The 16,418-nt window shown below is 56.9% G+C and overlaps 1 protein-coding gene across 8 annotated transcripts in view; it reads right to left on the bottom strand.

The window, feature by feature from the left end:
• Positions 1-14,574, bottom strand: part of DRP2 (dystrophin related protein 2) — a 42,212-nt gene extending 27,638 nt beyond the window's left edge. For 2 of the 8 annotated variants that reach the window (XM_053273883.1, XM_053273880.1), the window contains exons 1-4: positions 13,746-14,102; positions 10,593-10,656; positions 1,056-1,192; positions 290-446 (exon numbers count right to left, since the gene is read on the bottom strand). In XM_053273883.1, the coding sequence (XP_053129858.1) occupies positions 290-446; positions 1,056-1,114 (216 nt within the window). In that variant the 5' untranslated portion in view covers positions 1,115-1,192; positions 10,593-10,656; positions 13,746-14,102. Of the gene's footprint in view, positions 1-289; positions 447-1,055; positions 1,193-10,592; positions 10,747-13,161; positions 13,380-13,745; positions 14,103-14,387 lie in introns of those variants that run through there. The other 6 variants (XM_053273881.1, XM_053273882.1, XM_053273887.1 and 3 more) reach the window with 4 other exon arrangements.
• Between the last annotated feature and the right edge of the window lie 1,844 nt (positions 14,575-16,418).

Raw genomic sequence — 16,418 nt, forward strand, 5'->3', positions numbered from 1 at the left:
AACACACTCCACCGCACAAAATAAGCTACCACAACAGAGCAGGGGAGTCGAGACGTTACCCAAGCTCTGTCCATTCTGTCATTTCATAGGATCAGAGGCAAATTAACAGCTGACAGAGTCACCATGACACTCAAGTATTCCTGAGGACAGCATTCTGCAGTCATGGGGCCACCACGAAGAAGGCTCTGTCTCACTCCCCACCCAGCTAGCTTTCGAAAGTGGAGGTCCATGGGGCAAGCCTTTGGAAGGCGACCTTAATGAAGGGGCAGGCTCTTAAGACGGGACATACCGCATGCCTCTCCTTTTCCTGCTGCACCAGCTGGACATCCCCGCGGAGCGGCAGCTGTGCTGAGAGCTCTTCATCCTTCTGACTGAGCCAGTCGATGATCTCCTGCAAGGGAATCTGCAGCTTGCCACTGTGGTCTGAGAAGGCTTCCAGACGGGCCCTGGGGAAAGGAGGAGGCAAGGCGGGGACGGAGTCAGACCACTGGTCCAGCGAGCTCAGGGTGGCCTCCATCAGGGTGGCACAACTTCCGCCTCCCATCATCTCCGGCGACAATGGGGCCAAGAGTCAGGGATGATGGGAGCTGTAGCCCAACATCTGCCAAAGGGCTGCTGAGGTTGGACAGCCCTGGCCCACACGGACGGGCCTCAGGCCGGAGTCCTTCCCAGCCCTGCCCAGAGAGGCCGCTGCCAGGGACCTTCTACATGGGAAGGGGACGTTCTCCCGCTGAGCTACGGCCCCCTCCCCAGAGGGGAATATCTGGCCGCATGTAGTCGCCCATCCAAATGCAAACCAAGAGCAACCCTGCTCCGCAAAACGGGCCATTCATGCTCCCTACCACAAGACCGGCTCTCCAGCCCTCTCCCTAAGCAAGAGGAGGCCGCCACATGGAAACGACGCTGCTTTTTGCTCTTGTGAAGTTGTGGAACAAACGCGCCAGCAGCACACAACTGCCGGGGAAAGGAGCGCGGGGTAGGAGGGCAAGCCGAGCAGGAGAGAGGGCAGGCGGGAGAAGGGAGGGCGGCCAGGCGGGCAAGTCCAGGCCGCTCACCGAAGGCTGTGCGACTTCTTCTTGATCTCGTTCCAGCAGAGATTCATTTCCAGCGGCATCTGGGGCCCAGTGGCGCCGTCAGGGGGCTCTTGGCTCACGCAGGCTGGCCGCCCTGGGCCATCTGGGGATGCTTTCACCTAGCCAGAAACAGAGGGGACAGGAGGCAGCACCGTCAAGGGAAGGGAGGAGAGTTCATCACGGGCGAGGAGACCAGGCCCTCCCCACCCCCAGGGCCCCCCAGCCTGATGCTCTCCGCTCCCAGGAAACCTCGGCTTTTTATATACCGCCCCATACAAAAAGGTCCCTGGACAGTTCACAAAGTAACACCATTAAAACATGGACATAATTAAAACCGTTTAAAATAAAAACAACTCCCAAACCAAAACTTGATCTTAACGATCAGGTAGGCTGAAAATGTGAAGCGAAATATTCCAAAAGGTGGTTCTTGAGGCATAAATACTCTGTGTTGAGTGATCCTGAACATGCAATCCAGCATTTGGGGGAAGAAATATCCTGCATATGAGACACAGCAAGGAATCTGGGCCTGGGGCTTCTAGATGTTGTTAGACTACAACTCCCACCATCCCCTATTACTATGGCAGGGGGTGATGGCAGTTGTAGTCCAACGTCATCTGGGGGCCCAAAGTTGAGAACCTCCAAATCACATTAATCACCCTTCCCCAAAATCCAAGAAAGCAGCAGGGTTGCCAGGTGGCCAGCTGGGAATTGGCTACTGGGAGATCTTGGGCCATCTCCCGCCTGCCCCTGCTTGAGTGCAGTTCAGTGCCACACTTCCACTTGCAGGAAGTCCCAGGCTGAGAAGAAAACCCCTCCTGAAGCTCAGGAAAGTTGCTGTCATCTTGAGCTAGATGGACCAGCAGTCTCGCATCTGATATAAGGCATCTTTATGACATTCAGTTGCATGGCAGTTTAAAAAAAAAATCCAAGCAAGTCAGTTTCCTTTTCACTGCAACCCCATGGCAGAAAAAATGGCACCTGGTGAATTTCTGTCTGACAAGGTACAGGACCTTGGCAGGGAAAAAAGTTGACAACTATAGGCTCTGATGCAGAGGCAAAGAAAGAAAGAATTGAATTTATCCCCTGACATTTAAAAAAGGAGAGCAGGTACATTTGTTCTATTTTAAGAGAGCAGAAAAAGGCTTGGGTAGTAACTGCAAATAAGTCAAAGGAGTGAGTCACTCCCATGAGGTCTGGTGGCATGACTCTTCATCCATTTCCCAAAGGATTATTAAATACCAAACTCTAAAATATGCATTTCCTAAAAATCCCCCAAACATGTTTTCTAAATCAGACGTCTTTAGCATTTCGGGATGGTTGCTATTCAGTGTGACCCATTCAGCATATGTGCCACAACCTCAAAACGGTGGTACATCTGCTGATCCCCTCTAGGCTAGGTTCCTGCAATGCGCTCTGTGTGGGGCTGCCTTTGTACATGGCCAGGAAACTACAGTTGGTCCAGAATGCGGCGGCCAGGTTGGTCTCGGGTCATCTAGGAGAGACCACGTTACTCCTGTGTTGAAAGAGCTACACTGGCTGCTGATAGGTTTCTGGGCAAAATACCAGGTGTTGGTTATTACCTATAAAGCCCTGAACAGCTTGGGCCCTGCTAGGTATTTAAGAGAACGTCTTCTTCATTATGAGCCCCACCTCATGTTGAGATCATCTAGAGAAGTTCGCCTGCGGTGGCTGCCAACTCATGTGGCAGCTACTCGGGAGATCGGGGCCTTCTCCGTTGCTGCCCCTGGACTTTGGAATGTGCTCCCTGTTGAAATAAGAGACTCCCCATCTCTGGCAACTTTTTAAAAGGCACTGAAGACACATTGATTCACCCAGGCTTTGAATGAGATTTATGGTTTTAAATTTTTTATGTTGGTTTAAATGATTTTAATGTTTAAATGGTTTTAATTGTTAATTGGTTTTAATTGGTTTTATTTTGATGTAAACCGCCCTGAGCCATTTTTTCGAAGGGCGGTACATAAATCAATCAAACAAACAAACAAATAAAATGTTGCTGCATTTCCCAGCTGAACCAAAAGGCAGGCTTTCCTTCCCAAGCAGATAGAGAAACAGTTTTATCGGTCATGCTCTATGGGTGATACAAAAGTGAAGGGTATAAACAAACTGGTTCCGCACAGCAAACAAAAACACCAGCAATGAAAAATAAACAAATAAGCCAGCTATTGCTAAAATGTCAGCAGCAGGAAATTAAACATCACAATGTATCTAGAGCTGATAGCAAGAGCATCCAAGAACAGTGAAAGAAAGCTTTGGAGTACAGTTAAAAAGTATAAAACATTTAAAAACCCAGCAGACAGACTGTAGCTAAAAACACTAAAAAGTCTCTCTAAAAAGGCTTTTGGAGAACCCTGAGAGAGGGAGCGTGGTGAAGTTCCTCTGGGCGGCCACTCCAAAGCCAAGGGGCCACACCCAAAAAGGCTCTGTCTCCAGTCCCCCTCACCCGGGGCCATGAGCAGGGCATGCAATGCTGAACAAAGTTCTTATGTTTGTTCATTAATTTGCATTTGTCCATTTGCGCTCTCGCTCTCTCACACTCACACACACACTCAGCTTCTGCTTGCAAAGAACATGCTGACATTTTCACCAGCAAACACCCCAGTGTGATATTCCTTGTTCCAGAAGACACAATTTCCCTCTCTAACCAACTAGCTGCAAGTGTCCCAAAGCGAAGCCCCCTTGACTGCCATCCATGAGCGACTCCCAAACCCAGGGGCTCGAGGGAGGACAACTGCAAGCCCCGTCTGGCTCCTGAGGGCAGCAGCCTCCCAGGAAGGCCAAGGACCACTGCTCAGCACAAACATCCGTTAGTCCGGTCCAGGGAACAGCCAGAGGAGTGGCTTTGGGAGCGGAAGAAATGGAGAATTCTCAAGCCCATCTTCCTAACGCTGATTTCTTGCCCAAACCCAAAACCTCTCAGTCTGACATCTTAAGTGCATTCTCAATCTCAACTACAGATGCTGTCGATAACTGGGAATGCTTAAGAATTTGAAGCTTAGAATGTTTGGGGGCAAACTGCATACATAATGCTGCACCCAGCAATGCAAGTGAAAAATGCAGAGCCTGGCCATGTCCAGCTCACGCTTGGGAATCACCAGCCAGTTTGGAAGGGGCGCCACTGCCACGTGCCCCTCCGACTTCGAGGGAGCACCCGGCAAACGAGGCAGAAGCGCAGCCGGTCACGGAGCTCCGTCTCCCCAGCGAGGCACACACAGGCACTCTAGGGGTGTCGAGCTCAAGGCAGCCTTTAATGTTGCAGTCCCCTGATCCGCTGCAACATCAAAAGCAACACAGAGAGGACTAGGAAACTTTGGAAGATGACGAGCACCATAAATCATTCATGCCACAGATGCTGCGCCTTGCTGCTGCTGCCGCCGCCTTCAGAGCAAGGAGCCGGTTAGGGTCTTTGCTCACGCTTCACGCGCCACTTCTCCCTCTGCCCAAGTAGGTTAGCCTTGTGCGGGCAAGCTGGGGACAGGGCTCATCATGGCCACCCCAAAGCCGGGGGAGAGAGGAGAAGAGCAGGGCGGCCCTTTCTTGGGGCAAGGTGAGGCGGAGGCCTCAGGGGACAGATTGCTGGGGCAGCAGTTGGGTGGCAAAACGGCCCCTACTGCGGCCGCCAGAGCAGTCCTTGGGGAGTCAACAGATCCTTGCAAGCTTTGCAAGGAGTGCCTCTCCTGCTTGCAAGCAGGAGAGGAGAGGAAGCGGCGGCAACCCCCCCTCCCTGCTGCTCTCTGCGCCACTTTCAAAGCTTGCAAGAGTCGGTTTGGAAAGGGAATGCGGGGCAAGGCAGGATTGGGTGCCTCGCTGCAGGTGCCACCATCCCTTGGAGAATTTCTGCAGCATGGCAGCTCACACCGGCAGAAGCCACCTCCGGCTGAGGCTGGAGACCGAGCGGCCGGCAGCCCGGCACGAGACAGTTGCAGCTCCCCAGGAGCCACACGGGAGGGCCACGGTGTGCTGGGCCAGCCTTGCAGAGTGCCCCATCCTTCCCGGGGAAGCCAGGCTGCCTCCGCCCGGAACCCCAACGGCTTGCTGATGCAAGGAGGACCGGTTGCTGGATCCAGCCCCACCCAGCCGGCTGACTCCCACTCCACCCAGACATGGGGAGCGCTTTATTGTGAGCTCCGGGCCTCCACGGACGGCAGTCCCTACCTGTGCAGAGACACGGAGCCCTGGCAGGGCCTGTCAGCAGCGGCACGGGGAAGCACCCGGGCCGGCCGGCCGTCATCCTTCAAAGCCATCCGAAAGAGAGAGGGAAGGAGAGGAGGGCCGGAAGGAGCGGCCTGCTGCCCTCCTTGCTGACCCCCGAGGAATCTGCAGGGGGTGGCAGCCACAGCCGCTGGGCCCCGTGAATGGCGGCTTTGTCTGTCTGTGGAATTCCAACTCCCTCTCAACTGCTGGAGTCTCTCTTTATTGCGGGGGGGGGGGCCTGGAAAAAGCAGCTGCTTCTGTGAGAGGGAGGCTGAATGCCACGGGCAGGGCCACCCCCCACCCCCCGGCACGGCCTTGTGAGAGTCACGCTCCACTCTGGACATGCACGGCGGGGGGGGGGGGCAAGGAGGACGGAGCAGCCCCCGTGCGGGAACCCAGGAAGATCTGGGCCCCGGAGGCCAACTCACTTGCTGGGGCAAATCCTGCCAAGCCCAGCTTTCTGCTGCCCCAGGCAAGCAGGGAGCTATCTGGGCGGATGGGGCTGGAGCTCGCATGCGGAGGGGGGGAGAGCCCCCCTCCTTGACACAAAAAGAGCTGCTCCTGCAGTAGCGAGAGCACGAAGGCTCCCCCCTCTTTGCTAGGCAGGGTGAAGCAGCCAGGGTTGCCTTGGGAGGGCGGACTCCATGGGAGCGTGGCCGGCCCCAGATGCTGCAGGATTACAACTCCCATCATCCCCTGCTGCAGTGGCCTTTGGCGGGGGGGTGGACGCTGCCGTCCAGCCGCATCTGGGGAGCCTGGTGCGGACAACGCCAGGCGAGGGGCGCCAAGGGTCTGGCTCCGGAGGTGGCAGCCTCTTCGGCAGGGCAGGGCAGGGCAGGGCAGCCACTCTGGTGCATTGCTGCCCTCTCCCTCCTTGTGGGGCCTCCACATTCGCCCCTCGCCTGCTGGCCTCCCGGGGGCAGGGGCGGGATCAGACAGCGCTTGCAGAGCCAACTGGCACCCCCATCCCCAGCCGGGGAGCGGAGGTGGGCTGCCCGCAGAGCCCAGATGACGCAACGCCCTTGCTGGGCTCCGGCACGGGGCCAGCATCGCTGGAGAGCCACCAGGGCCCGTGGGAAGACCCACAGCTGGCCTGTTGGGACAGGGGCAGCCTGAGGGCATGGGGCCAAGCCCTGCCTTGCCCCACAGCCCTGGGAGGGGGGCAGCCCCTTTTCAAAACCTCCCCCCACCAGCTTGGAAAGTGGCACCCCGATGGGGGGGGGTGAGGGCAGAGGGCCAGCAGCCTCCCCTTCTCCGCCAGTGCCTCTTGCCGGCTTTGCCAGAAGGGAGGGGAGAGGCAGAGCTCCCAGCAAAGGTCTGAGAGGAGAGCTGGTCTTGTGGCAGCAAGCATGCCTGGTCCCCTTAGCTCAGCAAGGTCCACCCTGGTTTGCATTTGAATGGGGGACTAGAAGTGTGAGCCCTGGAAGAAGATCTTCCCCCTCAGCAGGGGATGGAGCTGCCACTCTGGGAAGAGCAGAAAGTTCCCAGTTCCCTCCTCCCTGGCAGCAGCATCTCCAAGAGAGGGCTGGGAGAGACTCCTGCCTGCAACCTTGGAGAAGCCGCTGCCAGTCTGGGTAGACAATGCTGAGCTAGAGAGACCAAGGGTCTGACTCCGTAGATGGCAGCTTCCTCTCTTCCTATGTGTTCCTATGTTCAAAGGTTGGATTTGGCCCCCCAGAGCGGCAAGGGCCATTTTGCCAGCCCGCTCATCTGCTGCCGGAGGGGGCTGTGGCCTCTCACCTGGCCTCAGCATGGGGGGGGGCCCTCTCAGCCAAGAAAGGCCCTCCGCTGCCACCCCCAGGGCAACCTCAGCCTATTCCCAGCCTGCCTTCTGGAGGTCACGGGCCGTCTGCCCTTTTCTCCCACCCCTGGAGCAGTTTCTAAACGGGAGCAGAAATCCTCGTCGGAATGGCTGCTCCTGCTGACTTCCGTGGGGCTTTTGACGGCTGGCCCCGTCGCCTGATTCTGCTGCTCCCATTTGTTACTTCTCCTTCGGGCGGCGTTGATTGGCTTTTAGGGATGTCAGGCTTTGGGTGGGGGGCATTTTGCAGCATGATTTGCCTCAAGGCCATCTGGCAAAAGGCAGGAGAGAAATGCCACCAACCAAACAGAAGCCACCGATACCACGGCGGGGAGTGCGCGTGTGCTGAGTGCAGGATCCCCGGAGCTTCCTATTGATTGACTGATTGAATCTATATACTGCCTAACAGAAAATCTCAAGGCAAAACTAAACACATAATAATACAAAATATAAACATTTACAATTCATAAAAGGATAAACGGCGTAACAGACAAAAACACATTAAAAATTAAAAACCTTGCTGCCCTCTTGGCCAAAGGCAGCTCTAGGAAATGTCATGCAGTAAGGAAGGTGCTTGTGTCTACCCGCCTCGCTCGCTGCCCCAGACCGGGCTGACTCCCGCCTGGAAAGCCTGGCTGAAGACCTGCTGGAGGAGGGCTGAGAGAGACCCCTGCCTGCAACCTTGGAGAGCTGCTGCCAGTCAGTGTAGAGCATCCTGAGCTAGATGCACCAGGGGTCGGACTCAGTATAAGACAGCTTCCTGTTCCTGGACTACAACTCCCATCACCCCCTGTTGCCGTGGTACCTTGGGGGGCAGCTTCCTCCAGGGCAGGGCTTCTCAAACTTGGGTCCCCAGATGCTGACCACAATTCCCATCATCTCCAGCCAAGTGCCACAGTCCAACAACCTCTCGGGACCCAAAGCTGAGAGCCCCTCTCCTGAGGGAAAACAGACATTCTCCACACGCACCATGCCCTTTAAAAGCACGGAAGGGATCAAACATCGCTTTGTTTCTGCTGAGAGGATTCCGTTCCCATCACCGCTGGACTCCCACAGATTTCCCGCCACAGAGTTTCCATGCTCTGTCCCACCTACAGGCACATGGTTTGGAAAAAACCAACCCTCCCTCTGCTCTCAGCCCGTTTCCACCGGCCAGCCGCCTGTGCACCAACTCTGCCTTTCCCTCTCTCTACTTTCTCAGCAATTAAATTTCTGACAAACTGAGATCTTGTGGGACTCCAGTTTGGAAGCAGCCGTGGGAGGCCAAGAGAACAGAGCACCCGCTAGGATGGAGCCGTGGTCCTGATCGCCTTAAAGCAGAGGGGCTCTCAACCTTGAGTCTCCAGATGTTGCTGAACTACAATGCCCATCATCCCTAGCTGCAATGGCCCTTGGGCTGGAGATGATGGGAATTGTAGTCTGACACTATTGGGAACCCCTGCCTTAAAGCAAAGGGATCCCTTTTCCCTTCATCCCAGAGATGGGGGGGAGGGTGGCAATTGTTCAGAAGTGGCAGATATGCCCTCCGCATATGCTCCAAAGCATTCTTTCCATGACTATACTACTATTACTTCTCCAGTATACCGTTCTTCAGCAGAAGGAGCACGATTAAGCCCCAGCACTGAAAACAAACCTCAGATCCATATGAATAATTCACACTTCCATAGCACATTCATCTACGCCTGTGCCGTGGTCCCAATCCAGGTCAGCCCCCACCCCTCATTACCAATATTCCAAGACGAGACATGCTTAACACCCCGTTTGGTTTGTCCCACAGATGCTTCACCTATCAGGCCCTGCTAAACAACATGGAGGCTGTATTTAAAGGGAGGCGCAACGCTGCATCTCTGAGCCTTCATCGGAGACGTCTGAAATGCCAGATCTCAACAGGGCACCATTTTTAAAAGCTCTCTGGAGGCGAAGAGAGGCAGACACCCCCGACTATTCCCACTAAGTGGCCCCCTGCCGCAAGCAAGGCCGGTCACAGTACTGCTAACTCTGGGAGTAGTACAGGAATTGCAGAGAGTTCCCACATTCAGAGCCTGGGCTGTAGCTCCTGTGGGGCCTGCAGGTGTGAGGAGCACTGCCAGGCGCGGAGGAGGAGCACTTTCTTTGTTCCGCCTGGGATTGTTCCAAACCACAGATTTTTTTAAACACCACAAAAAACCCTGAAACAGTTTCCATTAAACAGTGAGGACTGGTTTTCAGCCTACAGATTTTTCTATCCAAATCTTGGAAGACCTGCTTGGAAATGTGGTGGCCCCACCTCGTGAGGGAAGTTGGCTGTGGAAATAAACTTACACGATTTTTACTCAGCTCTCGATGAATGCCAGGGAAAGAAAGAAAGAAAGAAAGAAAGAAAGAAAGAAAGAAAGAAAGGGCACATTCTTCTCTAGTGTACAGCCAGCTTCTCTGGCTGGTCGCTCACAGGCAACCCTTGCTCACCAAAGGTGGCCATTTGACAGAACTGGTTTGATTACTGCTGCTGCACTGCTCCCTGGATTAGCACATCGACAGGCTGTGCTCACTACTCTACCGCTGCAATGGACTGAGACAGCAGCAGCTACAAGCAGGGCCTTTCCTGCAGCTGCCCCAGGTTGACAGATGCCCTAGGGAAGAATACAAGGGGCCCAGTGGGGTCTTTGCTTTTTGTGCTGGCCGGCTTAGCTATCACCTTTAGAGCAGGGCCCTCTTCCCCAGCTGGGGGACTAAGAGGATGGTAAGACCCTCAATCCATACCTGGGTGATCCAGGATAACCAGAGTCAGCACTCCCTTCATGATCCAAGGACACAGCTGTGCCTCCATCCTCTGACTCAGAGGAGATCCGCAAGGACCAGGCAGTCCAGGCAAGGACCAGTGCCATCACAAATTTGAGAAAGGCCTTTAAACTAAAGAGCCTTCCCGAGGAAAGGGGCTGAGCCAATCCACCCTACCTGGGAAGCAGGTGCATAAGCAGTCAAACCGCTCCAAGCATCTGTTGGAACAACACCCACCTCTCTTTGCTGTACCCAGCTCTCTTGCTTGGAACTATCCAAGGTCCTGATCTCCTTTCCTGACATGTGTCTGTTGGATCTGTCCAAGGTCTGTGCCCCTCACATTCCCGGAGCCCTAGCTTGGCCCCGACCCACACCTGTAACAGGAACAGCTGTGGTTGGGCCAAAACTGTAAGAAGTCAGAGGGTGGGGGCTTATAGGTATCATTAGGGCCTCCCCACATTTCACCCCTAATTTGAGCCCTGCCTGATGAGGAAAGGAAGTTTTTATCTCTGCCCAGTTTTCACAAAGGATGGAAATCTTTTACTATTAATATTTGGGTTGACTTTCAGTTTCTTCACTTTGGATCTGTTTTTAAATTCACTTGCAGGACGGTGGTCTTGTGCGTGGTTTTATTTTTGATCTTGATTTGGGGGGAAACATGCTTATAAATCTGCATGAAAAAAATCAAACACACTGATGGAAGGCAACAACGAAAAGCAGAAAAAGCCCGGGAAGGCCTGGACTCTTACCTGGGACTGTAGGCAGGAGGTGCTGTTGCGACGGAATTGGCTCGTGGCCTGCCACTCACGACATCTGGGGAGGGTGAAAGAGCATCCCTGCATGACCATTGGCTGCATTAGAACAGGCACTCATGAGGGCAGGTGCTCATTGGAACCCGAGGAACTGGGGAAAGGCAAAAACAAAACCAAAGAAGTGGTGAGACCCTAGAGGAGACCCTGCAGCCCCCCCGATCTTCACGAGGTTTCAAGCATGGGCCACTTGGTCAAAAACCCTTCATGGTGCAGTGACGTGCCACTGGGTTGACCTCTCTGTGTCGGGAGGCCCTGAGAGAGAGACGGAGCCCTCTCCAAACTGCTCTGGGAGGAAAGGGCTGCAGCTTCCCAAAGCCATGCAGGGGACTCTCTTTCCCTTAGAGAAGCCCCCCGACACACACACACACCCCTGGGCAAAGTGCAGCATGCCAAGCAGATGCTCTGCCACGGAGCTGTGTCCCCATCCTCCGACAGCTCCCTGAGACCCGCCCTTGTCGCTACGCTGAACCAAAAAAACACCCGGCCTTTGAGTGCGCAGCAGGAATGGGTCTCTGCATCCCTGCAAATGCTCAACTGGCAGCTGCTCTCCTCTACTAGCAAGGCCAAACATGACAAGGGGCACATTTCCTGCAATCCTGAAGCAGCCCCTCCATCCTCCCCACACCTTTGGAAACTGGGAGCTTGGGGGTCTTTGGCCTGGGGTTGCACAAGGCCAGCTTTGAGTTGGCCCAGTGCCCAAAATGCATTCTTTGGAAATCTGGCTACAGGCTGAAATGCTTTGTGCTTCCAACCAAACCGGAGACTTGCCCTTCCACGGGGAGCCCGTTTGCTTAGCTCCAGACAAGAGGGCAGCGTCTGCGTTGAAATCTGAAGGTACTCCTGAAGCATCGCAGAGAAAACATTCCTTCCCATTCTCATAGGGTCACAGTCTCTATTCCAATATACAACCATCTGAGTCCATTTTTTCTCCCCACTGAATCTGGGGCATTGGCCTGTTTCTTTGCTGGGATCTGCCCACTTCACCAATTTCTCCAGCACTTTAATTAACCACCCTTTGATTACAGGTATGGCTGCTGTTTTGCAATGCCAGACCGGAACAATTAGCAAGTAATAAAAGGCTGGACACATAATCCAGTAGCCCACTGAAATGATCCTCCCAAGATTCAGTAAAATCATTAGAGCCTCCGATCTCATGGCCCCACCAATAATTTGAGAGACAACTCCTGTGATCAAGCAGACCAGGAAGTCTAACGCATCCTCAATCTTATGGCTATTACCAAAAGAGCCGGAAATGCTATAATCCTTATGGAAACACCACAAAAGCACCTGTGGGCAACAGGGAAATTCTGGCAGACTCAGGGTAACCCACAAAGACATCACTTTCACAAAAACCTGAAGAGAAGGCCCAGAGGGTTCAGGGGGGGGGGCGGCCCAGGAGAACTCAATGGAATGGAATGTTTGTGGACTCAGATCAGATGATGTCCCCGGTGCTGATTTGCTTAATAAATTCTAACATCACGAACCATAATAATAAGCACGCTAGTCTCAAACACCCCTCTCTTCTAAACGTGTTCAGGGTTCCAAATTGTTGGTCTCCATCCCTGCCAAAAAGATGCCTGGCAATTTAGCATATTGACCCTTCCTTCCTGGAACTCTCTCAGCCATTGGTAAGACCTACGGGGGGGGGGGACCCCCAGTTCACCCTGTTCCCATTGGCATGCACTCAGTCCCTTAGACACTCCCCCCCCCCAAGCCTGCTGACCCCAGCCTTTTGAACACTACTTGACAGGGGTGTAGCCAGGGGAGAGGAGGGGGCCGCGTTCGCCCCCTCCCCAGGAGATAATGAAGAAAAGAGGGAGGGGTGGAGCTCAGTTATAACCACAGACACACACACCCCACTACTTGGTACAACAGGGTCACCCTCTTGCTTAGCTCCCTGATGGCCTGGGCTGCAGGCCAAGTCAGCTCCTGAAGACACTGACCTCTGCTGAAGGGAAGAGTCCAATGGCCAAGCTTTTCAGCACCCACCCCCCCATGAAAGACAGGCCAAACAGAGGCCCCGCTCCGTGAGGGCAGGGGGACCCGCTGCAGGCCTTTCGCTGTCCATTCCCATCTCTCCGGCAGCTTCCAGGTGCTACAGCCACACAAGCCCATCTTTCCAGTTTGCAGGCCCTCACCACTAACCCCTTGGCTTAGACTCCCTGGCCTGTGGAAAGAGCCCTTCCCTGGGGAGGCAGAAAACAAAGTGGCCAGCACAGATGCCCAGGGAGGCCCGCTGCTGCTTCTCCCCCCCCTCCACTGGTTAAGTTCTGCATATAGCCAAGTTCTCCAGTTCCAGCTTTGTCTTCTCCCCGACAGAAAAGTGAGCTGGAACCCCCGGTCCAAATACCCTCTGCTAATTTCCTCCCCTTCCTCCGACATAAGGCCCCGCTGTATTGTAGGGGTGAGGCGGTCCGCCTAGGACCGGAGAGACCCGAATTCAAATCCAGCCATGAGACTTGCTAAGTCACTCGGGGCCAGTCACGTCTCTCTCAGCCTCGCCTACCTCGCAGGGCTGTTGTGACAGCAGACATAAGCATGCACGCCATTGTGGGCTACGTGGAGGAAGGGCAGGGATGCAAAGATGGATGGAGCTTTCCCAGGGCCGTCGCCATCACCGCGGGGCGGGGGACCCACAAGCCGCCCTAGCCCAGACGCCGAGGCGCGCCTCTTGCTCCCGACTGTCTCCAGCTACGCCACGTGCTGCCGCCGCCGCCACCACCACCTCTCCTCCTCGGGGCAGCGGCAGCATCCCTGGACCAAGGAGTGGCCGCCGCCGCCGCCGCCTCCTGCAGAGCTCCCGGGCGGCCTCTCGGGGGTTGGCGGAGGAGGCTGCCCAGGTAGGGCCGCCCGCGCTGCTGCTGCTGCTGCCGCCGCCGCCCCCCGAGTCCCGCCCAGCTGGCAGGGCCCTCTCTGGCAGCAGAGGCCAGCGCGCCCCCCCCCCCGCTCCCCGTGCCGGACTCGGACTCGCAGCAGCAGCAGGAGGAGGAGGCGATGCTGCCCAGGGCAAGCGGGGGGGAGCGGCGACCCAGGGCGAGCCGCCGCCCTCCCCCGCTGAGGCTGCTGCTGCGGGCGGGCGGGCGGGCCTACCTCGCTGCTCGGCTTCCCGGCGGGCCGAGAGGCGGCTGGCTGCTGGCCGCAGCGGCACTGGGGGGCGGCCTCCGCTCCTTCTCCTCCCCCCGGCCCCCGCGCCCGAGCGGCAGGCCAGCCCAGGGGCCGCGGCGGCGGCGGCAAGAAGGGGAGAGGGCGGCGGTGGCGGCTGCTGCTGCTGCTGCCGCCAAGCGGGGGCGGGGCGGGGATTCCCCCCCCTCCGCGCGCCGCGGACCGGCCCCCGCGCCACCCCCGGGCGGGCTCCTCGCCGCCGCCGCCGCCGCCGCCACCTCCCCGGCTTGGCAAGCGGCGGCGCGGGAGTTGCTGCTGCTGCTGCTGCTGCTGCCCACTCGCGCCTGCATCGCCGCCGTCCTCACGTGCCCCGCGGCGGCGCGTCTGCTCCTGTTCGCCTCGCTGGCCTGTGCTGCGGGGGGGGTGGCGTCCTCCCGGGAGCCCCGCTCGCCCCAAGCACTCCCCCTCCAGCTCCCCATGCTCGTGTGAAGGGCTACATTGGGGCGGGGGGGCGTGCATGCAGGAGAAGGGGGTCGCAGCCAGGCGGTTCCCTGGCAGGGCTGCTGCGGGAGAGCCGCTGCCAGTCCGTGCAGACAAGCCTGGCCCAGGCGGGGTCGGGGAGCGACTCACCAGAGAGCAGCTTCCGATTTCTCCTCCGCCCGCCCGCGCGGCCCTCTCTCTGCACCCTGGAATCATCGCCGCCGCCGCCGCCTTCGGAACTCCAGGCATCCCCAGCAAAACCGAAGCGCCCGGTTTGCTCTGGAAACGCCCAGTGCGCGCAGCAGGCACCCTCTCCGGGGACGGAACAAGCCCGCAGCGCTCAAGTGGGCGGCAGCAAATGCCGAGGAACTTGCAGGGGCGTCGCTCTCATTGAGGGGGGGTCAAAGAACCCCCGCCCCAAAAAGCTCCTGGCTTGAAAACTCCTGTTCGTGTGTTTAGAGCTCAGGAGGCCACTGGGGGTGAAAAGCGGCAGATACAGAGTTGCCTCCGCAGGCTCATCGGACATCATCAAGCGAGCAGGCCGCCTGTGGCCCTCCCGGGGTGGGGCGGGGGCATGTAGTGGCCTGTCCCCTCCGGAGAGAGCCCCGCAATGCAGAGCCATCGAAACGCCAACCTTGGCCCCCCAGCAGGGCTCCTGCGCTGCATGCTAGGAAATACCAGAGAGGATGCTTTTCTGCTCCCCATGCAGCTGTCCAAAAAGCAGAGGGGCTCTGCCAGGAGAAAAGGTTGGCAACCTTCAGGCCCATGGCCTCCAGGCCCAACCAAAAACTCCATCCCATTTTGGGTGCACAGGGCAGTCCGAGGCCCATGTGCATTAGCACTGGATTTCTGCACCCATTTTTAAAAAGGGGGTCCCTGAGCATATGCAGACAGCATTTTCTCGGGAACTGATTAACCGGTGCAAGCATACCCCCCCCACCTGGCATTAAGAGGCCGTTCTTGGGGACAGGACGCCTGGCTTGTAAGGGGACATTCAGAAATGTCGCGGGGGGGATGTTGGCTCTGGGCCCCCCTGAGCAGTCACTTCACTGACATGGACGGCAGGGGATCATTCCCACTTCTCTGCAAAAAACAAAGCCGCATGCGAAAAGGGCTGGGGTGGACATGGGGAACCAAAGCGTGCCGTTCAGACCCCGATATTCCCAACCATTAACTTGGCAGCACTCGGGACAGTGACACGGGAAGCGGGATAACCACGCCAAGGACCAGAGCACTCGGAGATGCGGGGCGCACCTTGGCCCGGGGCCCCTCGGGCACGGCTGTTTCGAGAAGGCTGCTGGGTGGGGGCGGAGCCTGGGGCGGGGCTTGCAGGTTTCACCCGTCTGCATCCTGCCGGGATCACCTCCAGGCTTGGCTGGGTGGGAACGAGCCTCGCCTGGAACCCTCCCCGGAGAAGCGGCGGAGCAGACGGCTGGCGCTGGCACGTCGGAGTCCCAGCCTCTGCGCCTGCTGCTGCGATCTCTCTCGAGTTAGGGCTGGCATTGGAAACCTCTTTCCGGAGCTGCTGTCAGGTGGTGGTGAGTCGACAGTGGTGACCCCGCTGGAGCGAGGCCTTGGCTCCCTGCGAGGAGGAGGAGGAGGAGGAGGAGGCCGCTGCCTCTGCTCACCCGCTTCAAGTCCTCCACGCGCACCTAGCAGCTGCTGAAGATCAACAGTCCACCGCCCAGGACTGTTCCAAAGGAAAGAAGAGAGGAAGGCAGGCCTGGGCTGTCTGGGTACCACTGCCCCGCCCCCCCCCGGGGGCAGCAAGGAGTCCATCAGCCCCTCCACATAACTTTGGGCTGCATCCTAACTAAATTACTCCTGTGTTGAAATCAATAGGACTGACGCTAGGTGGGACTAGGGCTGCCATATGGGAAGAGAGGACAGCACCCAGAAGAGGGAATCTCAGCAGGTGCCGCATAAAGCAAAGCAGCAGCAGCTGCTGAAATTCCCTCGACTGGGCATCTCTTAAAAGGTACCGGAAACCTGTCTCCTCTTCCATTTTGCCAATCAGCTTCCCTGTAAGGCCATCTCAAAACCACAGACGGCAACCCATCTTCTTTCTTAGGCTGAAGGTTCATTCCCTCTCCCTGGCAGGGCGAAGGGCACAGTATTCGCCGTCTTCCAAGGTGTGTGCAATGATGCCTTTTAGCTTCTCAGAGAGTGCTTACTGTGATG

Source organism: Hemicordylus capensis, chromosome 11, assembly GCF_027244095.1.
Source record: "Hemicordylus capensis ecotype Gifberg chromosome 11, rHemCap1.1.pri, whole genome shotgun sequence".
NCBI classification, from domain to species: domain Eukaryota; kingdom Metazoa; phylum Chordata; class Lepidosauria; order Squamata; family Cordylidae; genus Hemicordylus; species Hemicordylus capensis.